Here is an 18,970-nt window from a genome sequence, read left to right as displayed (position 1 = left end):
GAAACCGAAACGTTCCGGATGGAATTTAGCCGAAAAATCCGGAATAGACCGAGATTTAAAATGAAATGAAATTTGTTCTGTTTTGTTCTGTTTTTTGAATTGGTATGGAATGTTTCGATCATTCTAAATGAAACGAAACGGAATTGACAACCTTGGCTATATCATTTACACTATAGCAAAATGGAGTTAAAGTTGGCATGGCATGTCTTGCAAGTGTCAACTATAATCTTTATCCCCCCTGGGTCTTGCATTGACCCCGTGATTCATTAGAAAGGAAAAAAAAATCGAAAACAAAGTTTTGCATGAAAATCTACGAAGACAAGAACCATCACAATCATAAACATCAATATATTCCTGATCACAGCAATGTCAATGTTTCTACTGGCCCCTTGACCACAGTAGAGATGAACCACCCATGAAACCCCACCTCAACTTCCCACTCAACAGCTAAATTCTTAGCTCACGTACAATTCCACGACAAAAACAAAGTGGCCTCCACTTCACATATATAGAGATGGACGTTTCAACTTCGACATACACTATTCCAGCAAATCCACCAGGCTCTTACTTCAATTCCCAAAGCCTAGGCCTTACCTAGCTACAACCTTACAACCCTACCGGCTGTCTTTTTGTTCTCAATGACATTAATATCCGTCCTTTCCTTCAATGGCGTCCACCTATATATAGCTAGCGTTCCCAGTCAGTATCTGTCATTCCCGAGATGTGTAACCACTAGGCAACAAATCCACGACCATTAACAAAGGGAAAAAGGATTGCCTATGGGCATTATTGTCTTTCCATGGTATCCTGATTTTTGAACGAAGAAGACGAACGAAACCAAAGCCTCTCTCAGCCGCTACCCGCCATGTTTTCAGAGTTTTTTTAGCACCAAAAACGATACGCATGTCAAACACCTCTTCTTCTTTTTTCTCGTCTTTTTGTTTGACTCATGCCTCTATCCTTTAATAATCTCTATATAAATAGAGTACAAAACCCATGCAAATCTTAACCCAAATTGCCTCTCTCTACCTCTCCCTCGTTGACTCTCTATTTGTCTTTTAAGGCTCTTTCAGAAACCCTATATTTTCTCCTTCTTTGGATCAAGAAATTATACAAACTCTAAGTAAATTTTTAGCAAGAAAGATATGGATAGTGATGATATGGACGTGGCTGGTTCTGGTGGAGCTCCAGGGAATTCAAGATGGAACCCAACAAAGGAGCAGATTAGCATGCTTGAGAGCTTCTACAGCCAAGGTATACGGACCCCAAGTACTGAAATGATAGAGCAAATAACGAGCAGGCTTAAAGCTTATGGTCACATAGAAGGAAAGAATGTATTTTACTGGTTTCAAAATCACAAGGCAAGACAAAGACAGAAGCAGAAACAAGAGAGCATGGCTTATATCAATAACTATCTTCACAAGGTTCATCAACCTGTGTTTGCACCTCCTTGCGCAAATGGTTTGTTACTTAATCTTATCCATCTCAATATCATGTCTGTCCTATAGTTTTTTTATTGATCCTTAGAATTTAGGGATAAGTTATATTGAATATTTTACGAATTAAATATGGTTTTTTTTTTAATTTGAGGTATTTTCGTTGTTTGTGTTCTCTTGCTCACATTAATTAATTTATTCTATTTTTAGTTTCATTCCTAGCTGTCTCTCTCTTCATGCAGATAAACTCGATATCAGTGTAAACAAAAGCAAACATAAAGAAAGTATTCTCTTGAGATTGTTTGTTATCCAGGAGGAGATTCAGAAATAAAATACAGATTTCCTTTGTAACTTTTCAGATAGATTTGTTCTCTTGCTTACTGCACCTTTTATGATTGCATAATGCTTTATTAATATCTTATATGTTTCCATGGCCTGTCCCTTTCCAAGCGATTTTCTGCCTCTGTTTATTTTTTTTCTCTTTCTAATTATTTCCACATGAATAAGGTAAATATTCTTCAAAGTACACTCTCCCGGTTCCTTCTTTTTCCCTCTCCCCTGTCTCTTTCATGAATGCAGAATGCATGCGCTATAAATTTCGTTGTCATTTTAGATGTAATGAAGCTTTCCTTTTTCAGTTGTCTGCAGCCCATACTTCCCACAACAGAGCGAAGTAATGGGGTTTTGTCAACAACATCCGAAAATGCTACTCCCTAGTAATTTCAAGATGAGGCCGAGGTCTGAAGCAAGAACCTATGCTTTTAATGGATATGAACCAGCGGCGCCCTATGGGTACCACAATCGTATCACGATGAACAAGGGTGAGAGGACCCTGGTAACCATCAACCACAAGAGCAGCAGTGATCAAGCAACGTTGCCTCTCTTTCCTTTGCACCCAACAGGAACTTTAGAAGGAGCAACGAGTATCTGTCCTGTCGGTTCAACTGATCCTGCTGAGAATTCCACGAACACTCCTAGCTCCTCTGAGATTACTACTGGCATTGAAGAACATTCTGGTGATTGCAAACCTTTCTTTGATTTCTTCTATGGAAAAGATTCTTAAGTTTGAGGGTTATCATTGAATGTGAACTAAAATTGAAGCTTATGATAGTGTCTTTGAATTTTGAAATGAGATTTGTTACTGGGTAAGCCGGGTTAACGATCACTTCAAACTTCATGCATGTGGGAGTAATACTAATGAGTGCTCAAGCGCACATTCAATAATATGGTTCTTGGTATTTAATATTCTATAGGGACTCACATTATAATTCTTTTTTTTAATATAATAATTACTTATCCATTCTTAAGTTAAAATCTTCATACAAAGTCTGACACTAATTAAGGAAAATATTTATTGAATATACACTTGTATTTTTTCAACACACGTGATTGATTTTCAAAAACATAATTAGAGCTCTTCAATATATCAATGAATTTAGCTCAATTAATATTGGTATATATATATATTTTTTTTCTTTTATTAACACCTATATGAACCAGCGGCGCCCTATGAGTTACCCTCCTCTGTATTTTCAAATACTTGATATTTATGCTAAAACTTCGTCTGCTTTGGAACTTCTAATAATTTTATTCATGTGTTTTTAAACCTTAATGCTAATGGAAAAGTAGATCAAGTTTGACAAAAGATTTTTTTGCAGTTTTGAATTCTATAATATTGTTAGATCATTTTGGGGGGTTTTTTGGGTTGAAAATTTAGTTTTTTAAGGTTGTAAGGGTGTTTATTAAATGTTTGATTCTTTTTACTAACACAATATATTGTATAATTTCTTTAAAAAAAAATGGATAAACAACACATCCGTTCATCTAATTTTTTTTAAAAAAATCAAGTGCAAAGGCCTGAACTTGTAGACCAACTTATCTAGGCTTATTTTTTAAGGCTTAGCTAGGCTTGCGTTCATAGCCTATTTGTTTTCTCTTTCCCCGAGAATTTAGATGTAATTTTTTAGAAATTGATTAATTAAAAATATATTAGGTATATTATTTTACTAAACTCTTAAAATATTTAAGAATATATTTAGATACTATTTTATCTAATACCATTTAATTTTTATTGTGTTTTGAAAAACGAATTATAGAAATCTTTTTTTTTCATATTAGAGAAAATAGACAAAGAATTTTGATTTTTTATGAATATACCTGAAAATATAAATTTGGAGTTGAAATGAATTTATAAGAATTCAAAAAACTTTTAATCATAGACTTAAATTCGTCGTTAAACAAGTTGATAATTTGCACGTTGTCACAGTTTTTTTAAAAATATATGTTTTTGTTAATATTTCTTTTTCAGAACAAATTAAAGAGATAAAAAATGTTAATAATTATACAAAAAGTTTTTTTAAAATAATGTTCAGGTGCAGCAAAACATTTTAAAATGAAAGAAATATCCATGACTTAGGTCAAAGTTTTAAATAAATTGATTTTATTTTAATTAGACTATATTAAAATATGCTATGACATTAGATTGATCAATTTTTTTTTGTAAAAAAGTGATCACGATAACATGAAGAAAAAATATTTTTTCAAAATAAGATAAACAATGTAACTCAATTTTCAGCCCATTAAATATATAAGAATGAAATGAGATAATAAAAAAAAAGACTTAAAAAAATATATCTTGGTCAACTTGAGTTAGCATGATAAACTTATAACCCTAATAATTAGGGTTGAGGCAACTAGGTTATCCTGTTCATTACTCAAATTATGAGATTGGAATAACTCAATATTAAAAAAATATCAACTCATATTAACTATACAAACTCGTGACCTAGATCATTAGACCCGAAGCATTTTATCTAAAAAAACCATGAAGCCTAATTCTCAATCAATCAAATATTGAAGAATGAAATTGAAAAAAAAAACTTAAATTATGTAAAAGCATTCAAAATAAAAAAAATAACAATTAAAAGAATGAGGATCAAAATTGTAATAGAAAATAAATTTTATATTTTATTGAAAGATGAGATTGAAAAGAAAAATCCATTTAGTAAAAGGATAAAAAAATATTTAAAAGAATAACGATCAAATTTGATATATAAAATAAATTTTATATTTGATTCAAGGGTGAAATCAAAAAGAAAAATAAATTTATCTAAAGGACCCAAAAATATTAAAAGAATGAAGATCAAATTGGTAAAATAATGTACCATAAAATTGGATAGAATGATGAAATAAAAAACAAATAAAACTTTTACAAAATGACAAAGAAAAAAATTGAAAATAAAAAAAGAATTAAGAACAAATTGGAAATATAATATATGAAAAATTGAGATTAAGGGATGAAATTGAAAACAAATAAAATATTTACAAACTGACCACGAAGAAAAATTAGAAATCAAAAGAAAAATGACTAAATTTAAAATACCAAGAACAAAGAGGATCAAGCTGTCATTTTAGAGGGAGGAGAGAGAAAATAAAGAAAAAAAAAAGCTCACTAACGATAAACATACCACCCAACACAAACATGTACCATACAATAGGAAAAAGGACGCTTTTAAAGATATTATAGATGGCATTTTTTTTATGACAGGAGATGCTAACTGCTTTTTATTTTTTATTATTTTTTTATTTTATAAAAAAAACTCAATTACCCCTAAGATGACCTCATAAAAATGAAAAAAAAAACTTTTTTGAAAAGACAAAATAAACCCCTCTAAAGTCAATTTTAATTTTTTAACTTCCAAGAATATTTGGACGTCATTTCACTACCTTTTAAGGACCAATTTTTTATTATTATTATTGTTTTCTATAGTCAAATACCAAGGTGTCATTCATCTAACATGATAATTATATATATAAAAAAAGCATTATGAAAGTAACAAATTACCCCATGAAACTAGTTTTAAAATTTTTGTTTTTAAGGACATTTTGTTTGTTTCACTGTGTTTTGAAATGAAAAAAAACTTACTTGTTCTTAATTAATTTAATAATGACTAATATATATTGTGAAAAGATTTTAATACCCTTAATAACTAGTTTTAAGTTTTTCAGTGTGAAGAGTAAAATTATCATTACATTATTCCAATAAATAATGTTTATGAATATAGAGTTACAATGTTTTCCCAATACTTTTTAGCTTTTGTTAATAAAGTTACAATGACTACCTAAAAGTTTAAGAGTTTTACAAAACTACACCTTAAGTTTAAGGGAATATTACAAAAATATTAAGGACATTTTAGGTATAAAATGGATTTTTTTATAACATTTCTAAATATTTGTTGGTCATTGTAATTTCATATTAATTTATTCAAAAAAATATTTCTTAATAATAATATTTAAAATAACCAATTTTGCTAATTGTATCATTGAAATATTTCAAATATTAAAAATAAACACTTGATTTAGCTATTTGAATAAATTTATTTATTATAAAAAATTTATTTTTCGCATTAAAAACTTTGTTTATTGATAATAATAATAATATTTGTGTAACTAATTTAATTTCAATTAAATATTAATTCTAGTTTGCCTAACTTTAATATTATCCATTTAAAAAAAACAAAAACTCAACTACTTCGTGATAGCACTGGAATTGTGAAAAATGTTTAGATACTTTAAAAAAGAAAAAAAAATAGATTTCTAAAACTACGTATATATGTCTATAGATATAGATGATTCGTTTATGTTACAACAAGTTTTTTGGAAACAAAATTTTTTTACAAAAATTATTTGATAATTATCATTTCTTTTAAATACCACACATAGCATAGGAATAGAAAACTAATCATTTTCCAGTAAAATAAATATAAGGTATGATTAAAAAAACTATTGTACTAAAAATTACATGTGTTAAATGAAAAAAATGGTGATGTAGATTTAGTAATTTAGAATTTTATCGTATGTTTGATAATGTGATATAAATTTTTTTTTAAAATGTTTTTATTGTGTATTAAAATAATTTTTTTAGAATTTTTATTTTTTTATTTTTCACATCAGTTGATGATAATTATCAAGCAATATCACATGATCCTACATGTGTCAATCGAGTGTATTGTAATGTCAAGAGTTAAGAAAATTAAAAAAATATTTAATGGATTAATTCAAGATATTTGAGTCTTATTTTCCACAAAACTTGTAGATTTAACTTGTTTTCCTACTTGCATGTTGATTGAGCTTGTTTTTCTAATATGCAATTTTGTGTTAATGAACGTAACTTACATCGTTAATATTTTGTAACGATCAGACATCGACAAGTCCTTACGATAAAGTCCAGAAGTTATTGTTTATGATTTGCAGTATTTTTCTAATATATTTAGGAATTGTTTTTTTATTTTATTTATAAATATTTTGTCATTTTTTCAACCTAGTTTTGGAACGTTATACTTGATATAAATAAGATTATTTAGCTTGTATTAAGAGAGATATATTGATTATTCATAAATAAAACTTGTGTGATAAAGTTTGCTTGTAACTTTCAGAACTTATTAAAAATTACTTCTTTGTGATGTTTATCCATATGCCTTCGATTTTTGGTTTGTTATAATCAACGGTCAGGGTTTCATCCAATAACTATTGTTCTTTAGTTTAGGTAATCATTGAGTCATGTTCTTTTCAACTTGATTTTAGCTTTCTTAGATTATATTCAATCTTAATTATGGGTTTTAGGATTCTTGCTCTTCAAGTTCACATCAACAACATATCAAAATCATTAAAAAACATCTAAAAAATCGACTTGGTGTTTTTCAAGTAAAACACAATTTAAAAAGCATTTTAATAGACAAGTTGAACTATATTACCAAAAGAGGGAATGTGCAACTATTTATCTTTTTTTATCACACAATTAACTTTTGTCAAGTTTAATTTAACACTTTAGCTATGACTAATTTAAAAATTATAACAAAATTTTTCTAACACAACACCTCATGGCTACAACGACGAACAAATAAATGTTGCTACTAGATCAATGACCCACGTTATGCCGCGAGCCAATCAAAAAGTTTTGAGTGTACAAAAAGGACCCTCAAAGTATGAAAAATATTTTTAAAGAAGCAAAAAAAACCTCATACTCGAGTCATTAACTCGACTGGATCCAATAAGATTTGGTAGTTTTTATTTTGATTTAAGGTATAGGCAACAAATAACTAAAACTAATGAGTCACCAATATCATATTTAGAAGGAAAGGAAAAAAAAATCATTGGAAACTCATCATCACTCTATTGTGCATATAGCCCATCACAAAAGGAGTTTGTTGAGACAATTTAAACCCGACTGCGAAAGTCTGGATAATAACATCATAAGAAGCGGCATGGGCTGCTAGAGCAATGCCCTGGAAAAGCAAACCAAACGAAATAGAATGACATGAGCATTCATCTATATTTAATCAATCAATTCTATTTAATTCAAGAACAAAATTTATTTTAAAAAATAAATTAAAAAACAACAAATAAAAAGACCTAAGACAACCCCATTAAATAAAAAAAAACAAAGGATAAAACAAAGGTCATAAAAAGGTAAAAAAAAAAAATTACCAATCTAGAAAATTTTGCAAAACAAAAAAAAAAACAATAAAAAGAATGAGGATGGAATCTAATAGGAAAAAAAAATGATGGAGGGCGAAATAAAAAAAAAATCAATTCTAAAAATTATCTCAGATTACAAAAATAACAATTAAAAGAATAAGGATTAAATTTGCTAAAGCAAAAAAATAAATGAGGATGGAATAAAACAAATAATTTAATGAATTATTTCAAATAAAAAATAATAACAAAAAGAATAGGGACTAAATAAAAAAGAAAGAGAAGTTTAAGGGTTGATTAAAAAAATCAGAGAGCATGGTGCAAAACCCAAGGAAAGAAAGAAGAAAGAAAAATGATCGCTGACACTACACCATTAAACAGTTTTACCGACGGACTGATTCCGTCGGTGTCAGGAATGAAGGCCGTCGGTGAAATAATTACAGACGGCCTCACCGACGGAACACGTCCGTCTGTATAATAGTCGTCGGTAACTACCCTTTCCATCGCTAATTTTATCGCAAATAAAAAAATCACCCACCGACGGAACACCAACGGTCTTACAGACGGATACGCGCGTGCCAAAAAAAACGTTTCCCGCGGGAACATTACCGACGGAATAAATCCGTCTGAAATTTCAACGGTAATTACCGACGGATTATCCGTCGGTAATTATGGCATCGGTGGTAATTGTGTGGCAACTCTATGTGAAATACCGACGGATATTATCCGTCAGTACATCCGTCTGTATGTAATCACCGACGGAATATTCCGTCGGTATTTATGGCATGGCTGGTAATTGTTTGGCAACTCTCTGTGAATCATCGACGGATATTATCCGTCGGTAAATCCGTCGGCATATAAGTAAAATATATATAAAAAAATAATTTATTAATAGGAAAATTCTAATAAACAAATAAAATTGGATTAAACATTAAAAATATAAAAATAATGTTAAATAATATTCATCCAAATATTCATTACAAATTTAATGTGTTTAAAAAACAAAATTAAACTAGAATAACGGCGGAGCTGGAGGAGGAGGAGGAGGCTGGTTGTTCCCGGGACCGTACGACCAAAAAGGCCCTGCACAAGTATCATCACCCATCTTTGATCTCATCTCCATGACTATTTGACGGAGCTCATCATAATTCGTCGAGAGTTGTTGATATTGTTGTTTCAAGGCAATGAACTCCTCAGACTGGGTGCTCGATACTGATGGAGAGCTCCCAACGGTTGAGACACTACGAGCCGAACGCAAGTGTTCAGCCGTAGTGTTGGAGAGCCCGTAGACCCGATTTTTATTGGGTCCACCAGACGATCCCACCTCCATCCACAAATCTGGATCAAAATCTGGATGGGTCAAAGGATTGTCCCCATATCTCTTCCACAACCGGCTATTATAGGTCTCCTGAAAATTTTAAAAAAAATCATCAAATGCAATTCAAGAAAATAATAACTTACAAAATAAAATGAATGAACGAACATACCACGAAGTGCTGAGCACGGTTGTCCACGAACTGCTGCACCCCCTTTTGGCAGTCTTGACTCCGCACATGCGTCTCTACAAACAGCTCCATTGGACTCGGCTCACGTCCAAGAGACGTAGCCTGTAAGGAAAAAATAGGTTGAAAGTTAAATATATTATAAGGAACGACAAATTAATTAATAATATATTTCATTAAAATTAATCTTACCATCCGCTTTGCATGTGCGCTGAATAGGACGAATCCGCCAGTGTGCGTGGTCACCGAACCATGAATTTTCAGGTTTCGGTTGTCGGTACCGGACTGTGAGCGGTGAGCGCCGTGAGAACCGCTCTGAGATCACGTGCTCAATATATGTCGTCCATATTTCCCTCGAGATGAATGGCGGTTTGAATTCCTACCAAACCGCCATCTCATTCCATCCTTCAAGACCGTTATCCCTCGCATGTCTTTTTGATTTTTTTTGGGTGTCATACAAAAAATCACTCTACCAGTTCTGGGTTTGTAACGGGAATGCCCGCATGTCATGCACTCAGTCATCTCAGCATTTTCAAGGTAGTATAACATGCAGAAGTTAGGGCATATATCAATTTTCTGGTATCCTAAACCAAGGGGTTTCATCATGATTTGGCAGCATAGAAGTTCTCTTTCAGCCTGTTCCCTTCAGGTAAAATGCTTCTCGCCCATTCAATAATCTTGTCATAACCGGCCTCACTCAACCCGTGATCTGACTTGATGGTGAACACCTGTGCTACGGCTGATAATTTACTGTGGTTCGTGCAGCCATCCCATAATGGTTCGTCAGAATCTCTCAACAGATCAAAAAACCTTGTTGCATCTGCATTAGGTTCTTCTTCTACGATTGGACATTCCCTGACATTACCTTCACTCATTCTCATTGCATCCATAACCATATTCCTGTAAGGATTACTATTCTCATTTCCAACTTCATGCATGTTGCTAGCACTAGAAGTTGACCCAACCACCTGTTCTTCCATGCTCTCATCAGGAACAAATAGTTCTCCGTGAGCATACCAACACAGGTAATCCTCCATGAACCCTTTGGTTAGAAGATGCATCGTTACAACATCTTAATGCAGAAACTTTAAATTTTTACACTTCCTGCATGGACACCTAATACCGCCATCAGTAAAATTCCTCGGAATAGATGTTGCGAAATTAATAAAACCCTGGACACCGTTACAATAATCCATCCTTCGCAATCCTTGGGGTGAGTCCCGATACATCCATGAACGATCATCCATGACTTCTATTGAACCTCTATAAAACATAACAAAAATATTGGTTTTCCCCGACATTATCCAACAAACTAAAACAACACTTATGTTAAATATTCATTATCAATTATCAACTATCAACGTTTATACATACAAATTTATACATATATAAATTTACAGAAATCACAACTTCGAAATAGAATTGATAACAATTAAACAAGACTCGTTAAACAAGCTATTAATTATTTATTTCATCACAACACATTTAATTCGGTGTAATTCAAACAAAATTTCAATAATTTAGAAACAAATATAATTTGATAAAATCTAAAACAAACTATAACAACTACAAAATTATACATTCATACTACAAGTTTCTTTGACAAATAACAATTAAACAAGTACAAACGTTAACAAAATACATATACTAAAACAATAAAATTCACATTTAAATATTAAAACTAAAAAGGATAGATTTACTTATAAAAAAATGATAAAATCTACAAGAAATAGATATTGTGACCACGTACAAGATATAAAAAACTTGAGTGCTTATGTTGAGAATAGTGGAGAGTTGGGATGGATGGTTGGTTGCAGTTTGGGAGAGGAGAGGTGGGATGGGAAAGAAGAAGAAGGAGAAACAGAGGAAGAGAGTGTCGGCAGGTGGGTGGATATATAATGGTTTTTTCCGATGGAATCACCGACGGCTTCATTCAGTCGGTGATTCCATCGGTGATTCTGTCGGTGACAGTGCCACGTCACTGTACGACTATCTCAGTTTGAATTCCTTCGGTAAAATAGTCTGACGTCACCATGTCGTTGCATATTTCCAGACAAACTGTATACCCCGTCGGAAAAACGGTCGGTATATACCGACGGAGCCGACGGATCTAGGCCGTCGGTATATACCGATAGATTTTGAGACAGAATTATTTCCGTCGGTAATTGTTACCGACAGAAAAATTCTGTCGGTAATTCTGTTGATTTTCTCTGGTTTTCTGGTAGTGTGATACCAAACTGAAATTCTTTTTAGCACACACGCCACATGTTTATGGAGGAGACATCGAGACAAAACGAACACCATCTCGAAACAACCTTTTTGGCCACTAGAATCAGCAGCACATGTCGTAAGAAGACAACAAAATAGCTGATACGTATTTAACACACATCAACAATTTTTTATTATTATTTTGAAAGACCAAACCGCTGCGGTACCCAATACAATAACAAAAAAAAAAAACAATTTGCGCACGGACTAAAATAACTTTTGACCCTAGGCTTAAGAATATAAATTCTAAAGGCAAGTATATTTTTTTACGGTGCATATAAAAATAAAAAGATAAAAAAAAAAGGCTCCCATTGTTAGTTCAATTTTTTTCCTAATGTGAAGGGGCATATTATTATTTTACAATGCACAATCAAACAAAAATATAAAAATATCCTTGTAGGCTAATAATTTTTTTCTTTTAAGAGCATCAATATAATTTTATTATGTAAAATAAAAATAAAATTTTTATCTTATTCCTGAAACAATTTTAAAATGTCAAAATAATTTCATTACAAAAACAATCCTACCATCTACCATAACCCACACTCTTTTTTTTTAAGAAGACAAATAATAATTTCATTGTCCCGACCACAACGCAATGTGTTGAGGGGAATATGGAATTCATCACCTTTAGGGTTGGTTTTTTTTTTTTTTTAATATGTATAGAAAGAGAGATTTCCTTCGAATTGACCGTTAACTCCCGTAATTAACGTGGAACTTTTTCATTCGCTAATAATCAACCGCCTTAATATTCTTTAGTTCCACTTTGCCAATGTATAAAAATAGAGGATAATTGAAAAAATATAAATAAAAAGAATATCAATCTCACCTCTCTCCACTGCCAAACACCACCACTCCTTCAACTCTCATGAGAACCTGACCCCCCCTTCAACCACACTTCCCTCCCCTTCCATGGCGAGAACTCTCCTTTCATCTCCACCGTTCATCGCCACATCTCTCCCCTCTCTCTCTCGCCACACTCTCACTACCAACCGTCGATTCATTTCCACAAGAATCAAGTTAAGCTTACACGACAACATTCCACCGATTCATCATCACTTAGACTCTTCAATTGATTTCAATTCAATTATTAGCAGAGCTGAAGGATTTCTCTACACGCTCGCTGATGCCGCCGTCGCGGTAGATTCCGCTGCTTCTACTACCTCAACTGATACTGCTCAAAAGAGTGGCGGTTGGTTCGGTTTCATCTCTGATGGTATGGAATTCGTTCTCAAGGTGCTGAAGGATGGACTATCGGCTGTACATGTGCCGTATGCATACGGTTTTGCCATTATTTTGCTTACTGTTTTTGTTAAAGTTGCTACTCTGCCTTTGACCAAGAAACAGGTGATTATCTTTTCTTAATCTTCGATTTTAGTAGAAAAAATATAATAATTAATTCCGTTATTGTTAAAATTAAATGAATTTTTATTTTATTGTAATCAATTGTTTAGGTAGAATCTACACTGGCTATGCAAAACCTGCAACCTAAGATAAAAGCTATTCAACAAAGGTATGCAGGAAATCAGGTGAGGCAGTGTTAAGTATGATTTATTGAATCTCCTGGTTTATTTTAAGCACATGAGTTTAGTGTTCTAAGGAAAGTTTGATTTTTTTATTTAATTTAATTTGTAGGAAAGAATACAGCTTGAGACATCACGTCTATACAGGCAGGCTGGAGTTAATCCATTAGCAGGTACTGCTTTAAAACATTGCATCTGTTTTGCTATTCAATCAATTGAAAATGGTTTCCTAAATATATATTTGTATCTTAGAGTTGCTAGAGTATGTTCTTTCGGATTTTATTTAATTCACTCATGAAAGTCGGTTGCTGACTAAAAATGTTGGCCTTAACTAATACTTGTATCGGTTCTGTCAGTTTACTTGGTCTCTTTGTGTAGTATATGGCTTGTGGTGCTGATCCTGAATAACTTCTCATTTTAGGTTGTTTTCCAACTTTGGCTACAATACCAGTATGGATAGGCCTATATCAAGCTCTTTCAAACGTTGCAAATGAGGTAATAGGTTGACATCATCTTGTTATCTTTTGTACAACGATGATGTATGTTATATGTGCATGCGCAGAACAATTGACCAACGCTGATAACTGTAAAATTTTTCCTTGAAGGGAGTGTTGACAGAAGGTTTCTTTTGGATTCCCTCTTTGGGTGGGCCAACTACAATCGCAGCTCGACAAAGCGGATCAGGAATTTCTTGGCTTTTTCCATTTGTGGTAATAGAAATGTTTCTTTCATCATAATCTTGAAGCTAACAATTATTCTTTTCTAGTCCTGTTATTGACATTAAACATTTTCCTTTTCTCCCTACTTATGAAAAACTTGTGACATTGGTCATGTATTGATGTAACTTTACCCCTTTCAAAAGAAGCTCATGTCTGCAAAAGTTGAGAGCGAGATTGATGTATTGCATTTCATTTGTGGTTTGATATGCACACAGTTCGTTTTCCAATTCTGCTTGATTAGCTCAGTGGATTTTAGGTCTTGCGAGTTTCTTTACCTAATTTTAGAATAGCTGTCTACGGCATAGCTGAGATATTGGAGATCAATTGTACGACACCATAAACCAACCTACAGTTTATTTCAGATGATTTTGGTCGGGACATGAGGTTGTAATGACATGAATGCTGGAGTGATAGTTTATATCTCTTTCCTAGGGTTATGGTGCACAGTATTGCTCCATTAGCTCTTAGATTGCCGCTTTGTTGAGGTGATTTCACTGTTAGCCGCAGAAAGAGGAAGATGTGAGGAAGCCTTAGGTCCCTATCTGAGGATTTGATTCTTTCTATGGTGGGGCAGTATGTCAGACATCTTTTATACATTTCTTATTTTCCTTTCAAGAGATATATTTTTTTCTTATATTCATCATGGTACATGTTCAGCAATGCATAGCCCTGTTTTCTGTCCCAAAAATTCTCAATCTTGGTGCACCTAGTGGTAATTGTAGAGCTGTAAATAGTTAAATCCAGTGCAGGTTTAGTAAGATGCTAACTTTTTATCTGTTATTCAAACCTGCAACTGAAAAGGACCCGAAAGGAATTGTAAAACACAATTTGAATAAATGAATATTCTGTTTAAATTTTTTCTCTTTAATGATGTTGCAACATAATACATGCGTGCAATTTACATATATATATATATGTATGTACACTTACACAAATATATTCATATAATTGAATTCTCATTAGTTGGATGGAATCAAATCAACTTGAATTTGTCCATTTGTAATTGATTAATAATTATTGGATCTATAAACCAGTTTTGGATTTAAAATAATGGGACGGAATTCAAGGCTGACCCAACCAACTTGCTTCCCTATGCGATCCTCATTTAATTTTGTCATTCAAGCCTTTATTAGAGTTGCTTGGAACAACAACAAAGCCTTAGTCCCAAACTAGTTGAGATCTTTATTCCTCTATTACCACTTACATCCATGTTAACTTAGGCCTCCCTCTTCCCCATTTTTCCACTTTCTTTTAACAACTTGTTACTTCTCCGAACCAGGTCTCTTGTGGCCTACGTTCGACATGGCCAAATCAACTTCAAATCAACTTTTCATTTCCCCTTTGTCATTGATTGGCATTTTCAAGTGCAAATCTAAGCATGAAATCCAGGTCATGCGGGTACTCTGGGTGCCTTTTGCTGTGCTTGATTGAATCTTAAGAAATGATGTTGATTGACTAATACCTTTTTGTGCCTCTATTAGTGGTTGATGTCATGTTGTACATCAGGAAAAAAAAAAAGTCGGGTTCTCCACATCTTTGCAAAAGCTTTGACTTGCCACGGAGCTTGTTTAATATATGTTGAAAAAACGTTCATCATTGATCCTTGCTTGTGCTTGAATTGGATCTTTCTGTTGCCTTGTCTTGGTAGAAGATGCAGCATACTTTATTTATCTATTAACTATTTTAATGTCTTATTTCCTCGGAGCTATTATAGGGATCCACCTCCGTTATACTAGAAGACTTATTTCTATGTTTTATGCACTAATAAACTTAATTTTTACTATTTTCATCAAAAGTATCCTTTCTCAATTGCTCTAGCCTTGGATTTTGAAAGAAGTGATTTAGTGGTTTGAGAGGGAGAGGTGAGGAAATTTATTTTTACCTTTTCAGTTTTGCCTGTTTGCTTATTTCATGTCCTCTGGAGTCATCCAGTTGGTATGGTATGGATAAATTAATGCAGGTCATGGGTAGTCTTGATGTGAAGAGATGGCTAATTTACACTCCAACATGCAAATTAGATGTAACTGCATTAGCTGTTGTTTACTATTTTACTATTAGCGAGGTGCTGTGCAGTCATATTTCTTCCCCGAGACTGTGTAGCAGATTTGGATAATCAAATTCTGTCATGCAGGATGGTCATCCACCATTAGGCTGGAATGACACTGCAGCATACCTGGTTTTGCCTGTCCTCCTTGTTGTCTCACAGTACGTATCAATGGAGATCATGAAGCCTCCTCAGGTAGATAAATGAATCTCTTCATTGGCCTTTTCTGTTTGTCACCAGTATTCATCCAAATGATTCTTTAACCCCGAATTATTCTGGTTTGACAGACAGATGATCCAACTCAAAAGAACACACTTCTTGTTTTCAAGTTTCTACCTCTTATGATTGGTTACTTCTCTTTGTCTGTTCCATCGGGATTATCTATATACTGGTTTGTTTCTCATCAACAATGTCACTCAACTGAACTTATCCATGTTTTGCATCCATGTGTTTAGTTTCATTAATTGACTTCGAGGAAGCAAGAAGTCTGTCAATTTTGTGCCATCAATAAAAACCTGACATCATATTGTCATTGTGGAATATCATCAGCATGAATTGCACATCTGTTGTTTTTATGTTATGTATTTTTGCTCGTGCTGTCATATTTGTACCTTCCCTCACATGGAAAAAATTATGAGCACTATTCATTGTTGGTCATAGAGGCATTCTAACTGGTGCATTGACATAAGTTTCTTTTTAGGGTAAATAAGCTAGCATTTATCATAACTTAGTCATTTCCCATGTAAACTACTCTGCACATTTGCGTGTGGTTTCAGATGTTTCCCTCGTTAGTAATTCCTCTGACTTGTGGAATGCCTCTGCATTTTCTTAAAGCAAAATTTGCAGTGGTCCTTTAGATTTAAACACAGGCATCAGAATTGTTTTTTTTTTTTTTTTAATATATATTTCATTCTTGTTAGGCTGAGTAGTTTCTCAGTGTGTGCGTGTGCGCGTGTGCGCGAGTGCGCGAGTGCACCACAGTGTTATCAAAATGTATATTTGTGATTTATAGGTTCACAAACAACGTCCTCAGCACAGCCCAACAGGTATGGTTGCGCCAATTAGGCGGTGCAAAGCCTGTAGTTAATGAGAATGCAAGTGGAATCATCACTGCAGGACGTGCAAAAAGATCAGCTGCACAACCAGGGCAGCCTGGTGATAGGTCAGTGTTCTTCTTTGCATTACTGTTTCTTAATTCAGCATCTCCAACAAACAAAGATGGAAATTGACAGGTTCAGGCTAAAGGAAGAAGAGAAGGGCAAAAAATTGAGCAAAGCATTGCAATCAGAAGATGTTCAAGCTCTGGATTCTGCATCTGACGAGGATTCAGATGAAGAGACTAAGGACAAGGTAAATCCTAAATTTTAGTCCTTAATTGTTCAAGTGATGCAAAGAAAAATTATCTTGGCTGTCTGGATTTTACAACTTTTTAAATCACGGTGATCGTTAGGGGGCCAGGAAAGGGAACATATCTGTTTTTCTATGGTGGTGGTACTAATGCATTGCAAGGGTACCTCATGTTAGAATTATTAAGCCTCATATCATGATTATCATCATAAAAGGAGTACAATTTTCTTAAACTCAACATTTGTCTTAGTCTTGTGAAAGTTGGAACTAGTTACATGTTCAAGGCTTGTCATTGTAATCCATTTTGGTTAAGAAGAGCTTGTTGTGGGACCATGGAATGGAGGGTTAAAACCTTCCTTGTTACATGTGCTTCTTCGTTGCCAGAAAGGCATATTAACCCTTCCTATACTTTCATCCATCTTCTGAGATTCTTAATACAATGAACAAGAAGAAAATAGTGAGGCATGAAAACTGGTGGTCTTCGACACTGTTGGAATCTGCCCAATTTGATAATCAGCTTGCTGTCTTGATTTTTGGTAGCAATTGGTGGTTCACTGCTCCAAAGTGGGTGATTGACCCTTGAAATGAAATCAAGTAGCCCAGGAGTAAGGAAGGGAGGGGTATTGTATGGGCATGCGTGCGTAAATGCTTTTCGAGCATATGCAATGGTAGACTTGGAACATTGTTATGTAACTCTTTACTGCCATAAAGGGAAACCCATAGATTTCTTATCAACAGTGAAGTTTCTTGGGATTCAAAAACAGAATGTTCTATTGTCAGATTGCATTGCAACAGTAGGAAGACAAATGGTATGTGCAGGGAGGGACTAATAAAAATCGTTAAATTTCTCTTGCGATCGTCATTCTAAATACGTTATCTAGCAATGTGGGCTGGTCAAACAATACAGTTGAAAATCTGAAGAGCCAATGCAATTCTAAACGAATTCCATTGCTTCAAGTGTACAGTAGATGATAAGTACATGACTTGAGGGATCTGGTCTGTTTTCTATTAAGAATACTAACACTGTCAATAACTACTGTTCTTTTTTGTTTTTCTTTTTCTGGCAATGATAAATGAGACAACTCGTATTACCGTTAGAATTGCTCATCTCAGCAACTAATCTCAACTCTTGAACAGGGCGAGGAGGTTCTGGAAGAAGCATATGCTTCTAGTGCAAGCAAGAAGGTCTCGGATATTTCTCGGCCAAAGAGAAGCAAGCGGTCAAAGAGAAAGCGGGCTGTATAAAAAACTTGATGATTTTAGTTTTTGGCGAGTCCTGTATATCTCAAGAAGGTGTATTTGTAGTTTGATATTTAGTGCCATTTTCATGGAGGCTCATTCCAAGATGAGTTGCTAACGATGTAAATTCTGCCAATTTTGAACTCTTATTCCTCCTGATTTATTAAAAGCATTTTCATGCTCTCATGCCACTGGTATGACACCCTAACAGAATCATGAATCATGAATCGACATGGCAAGCAAGCTGCGTAAAGTCTAGAGTGCAATGTTTTATAATAGGGGTAAATGACCTAATCTCAACACATCCCAGCAAGATTTGCTTCGTTGTAATTTTTCAGAGCTGGAAATTATTGACTAGGTGTTCACCTGTTCCTATAAGCACATATGCATGTTATTTTTTCTCTTTTAACAAAGCTTC

General features: G+C 33.6%; 2 protein-coding genes across 2 annotated transcripts; both read left to right on the top strand.

Moving 5' to 3' along the window:
- The first annotated feature begins 1,145 nt into the window (after positions 1 to 1,145).
- LOC7488128 (WUSCHEL-related homeobox 2) lies at positions 1,146 to 2,499 on the top strand. The gene is made up of 2 exons (XM_002313406.2): positions 1,146 to 1,461; positions 2,075 to 2,499. The coding sequence occupies exons 1-2, from the start codon at positions 1,146 to 1,148 to the stop codon at positions 2,497 to 2,499; spliced, it is 741 nt and encodes a 246-aa protein (XP_002313442.2).
- Positions 2,500 to 12,476: 9,977 nt separating this feature from the next.
- On the top strand, positions 12,477 to 18,738 carry LOC7489267 (inner membrane protein PPF-1, chloroplastic). Its single transcript, XM_002313407.4, has 10 exons — positions 12,477 to 13,027; positions 13,135 to 13,209; positions 13,316 to 13,376; positions 13,625 to 13,698; positions 13,809 to 13,913; positions 16,054 to 16,161; positions 16,254 to 16,357; positions 16,979 to 17,128; positions 17,199 to 17,316; positions 18,451 to 18,738. The coding sequence occupies exons 1-10, from the start codon at positions 12,593 to 12,595 to the stop codon at positions 18,556 to 18,558; spliced, it is 1,338 nt and encodes a 445-aa protein (XP_002313443.2). The 5' UTR covers positions 12,477 to 12,592; the 3' UTR covers positions 18,559 to 18,738.
- Positions 18,739 to 18,970: the final 232 nt, after the last annotated feature.

This window comes from Populus trichocarpa, chromosome 9 (genome assembly GCF_000002775.5).
Source record: "Populus trichocarpa isolate Nisqually-1 chromosome 9, P.trichocarpa_v4.1, whole genome shotgun sequence".
NCBI classification, from domain to species: domain Eukaryota; kingdom Viridiplantae; phylum Streptophyta; class Magnoliopsida; order Malpighiales; family Salicaceae; genus Populus; species Populus trichocarpa.
The sequence above is the reverse complement of the archived record's forward strand: the minus strand, read 5'-3'. Positions and strand labels throughout refer to the sequence as shown.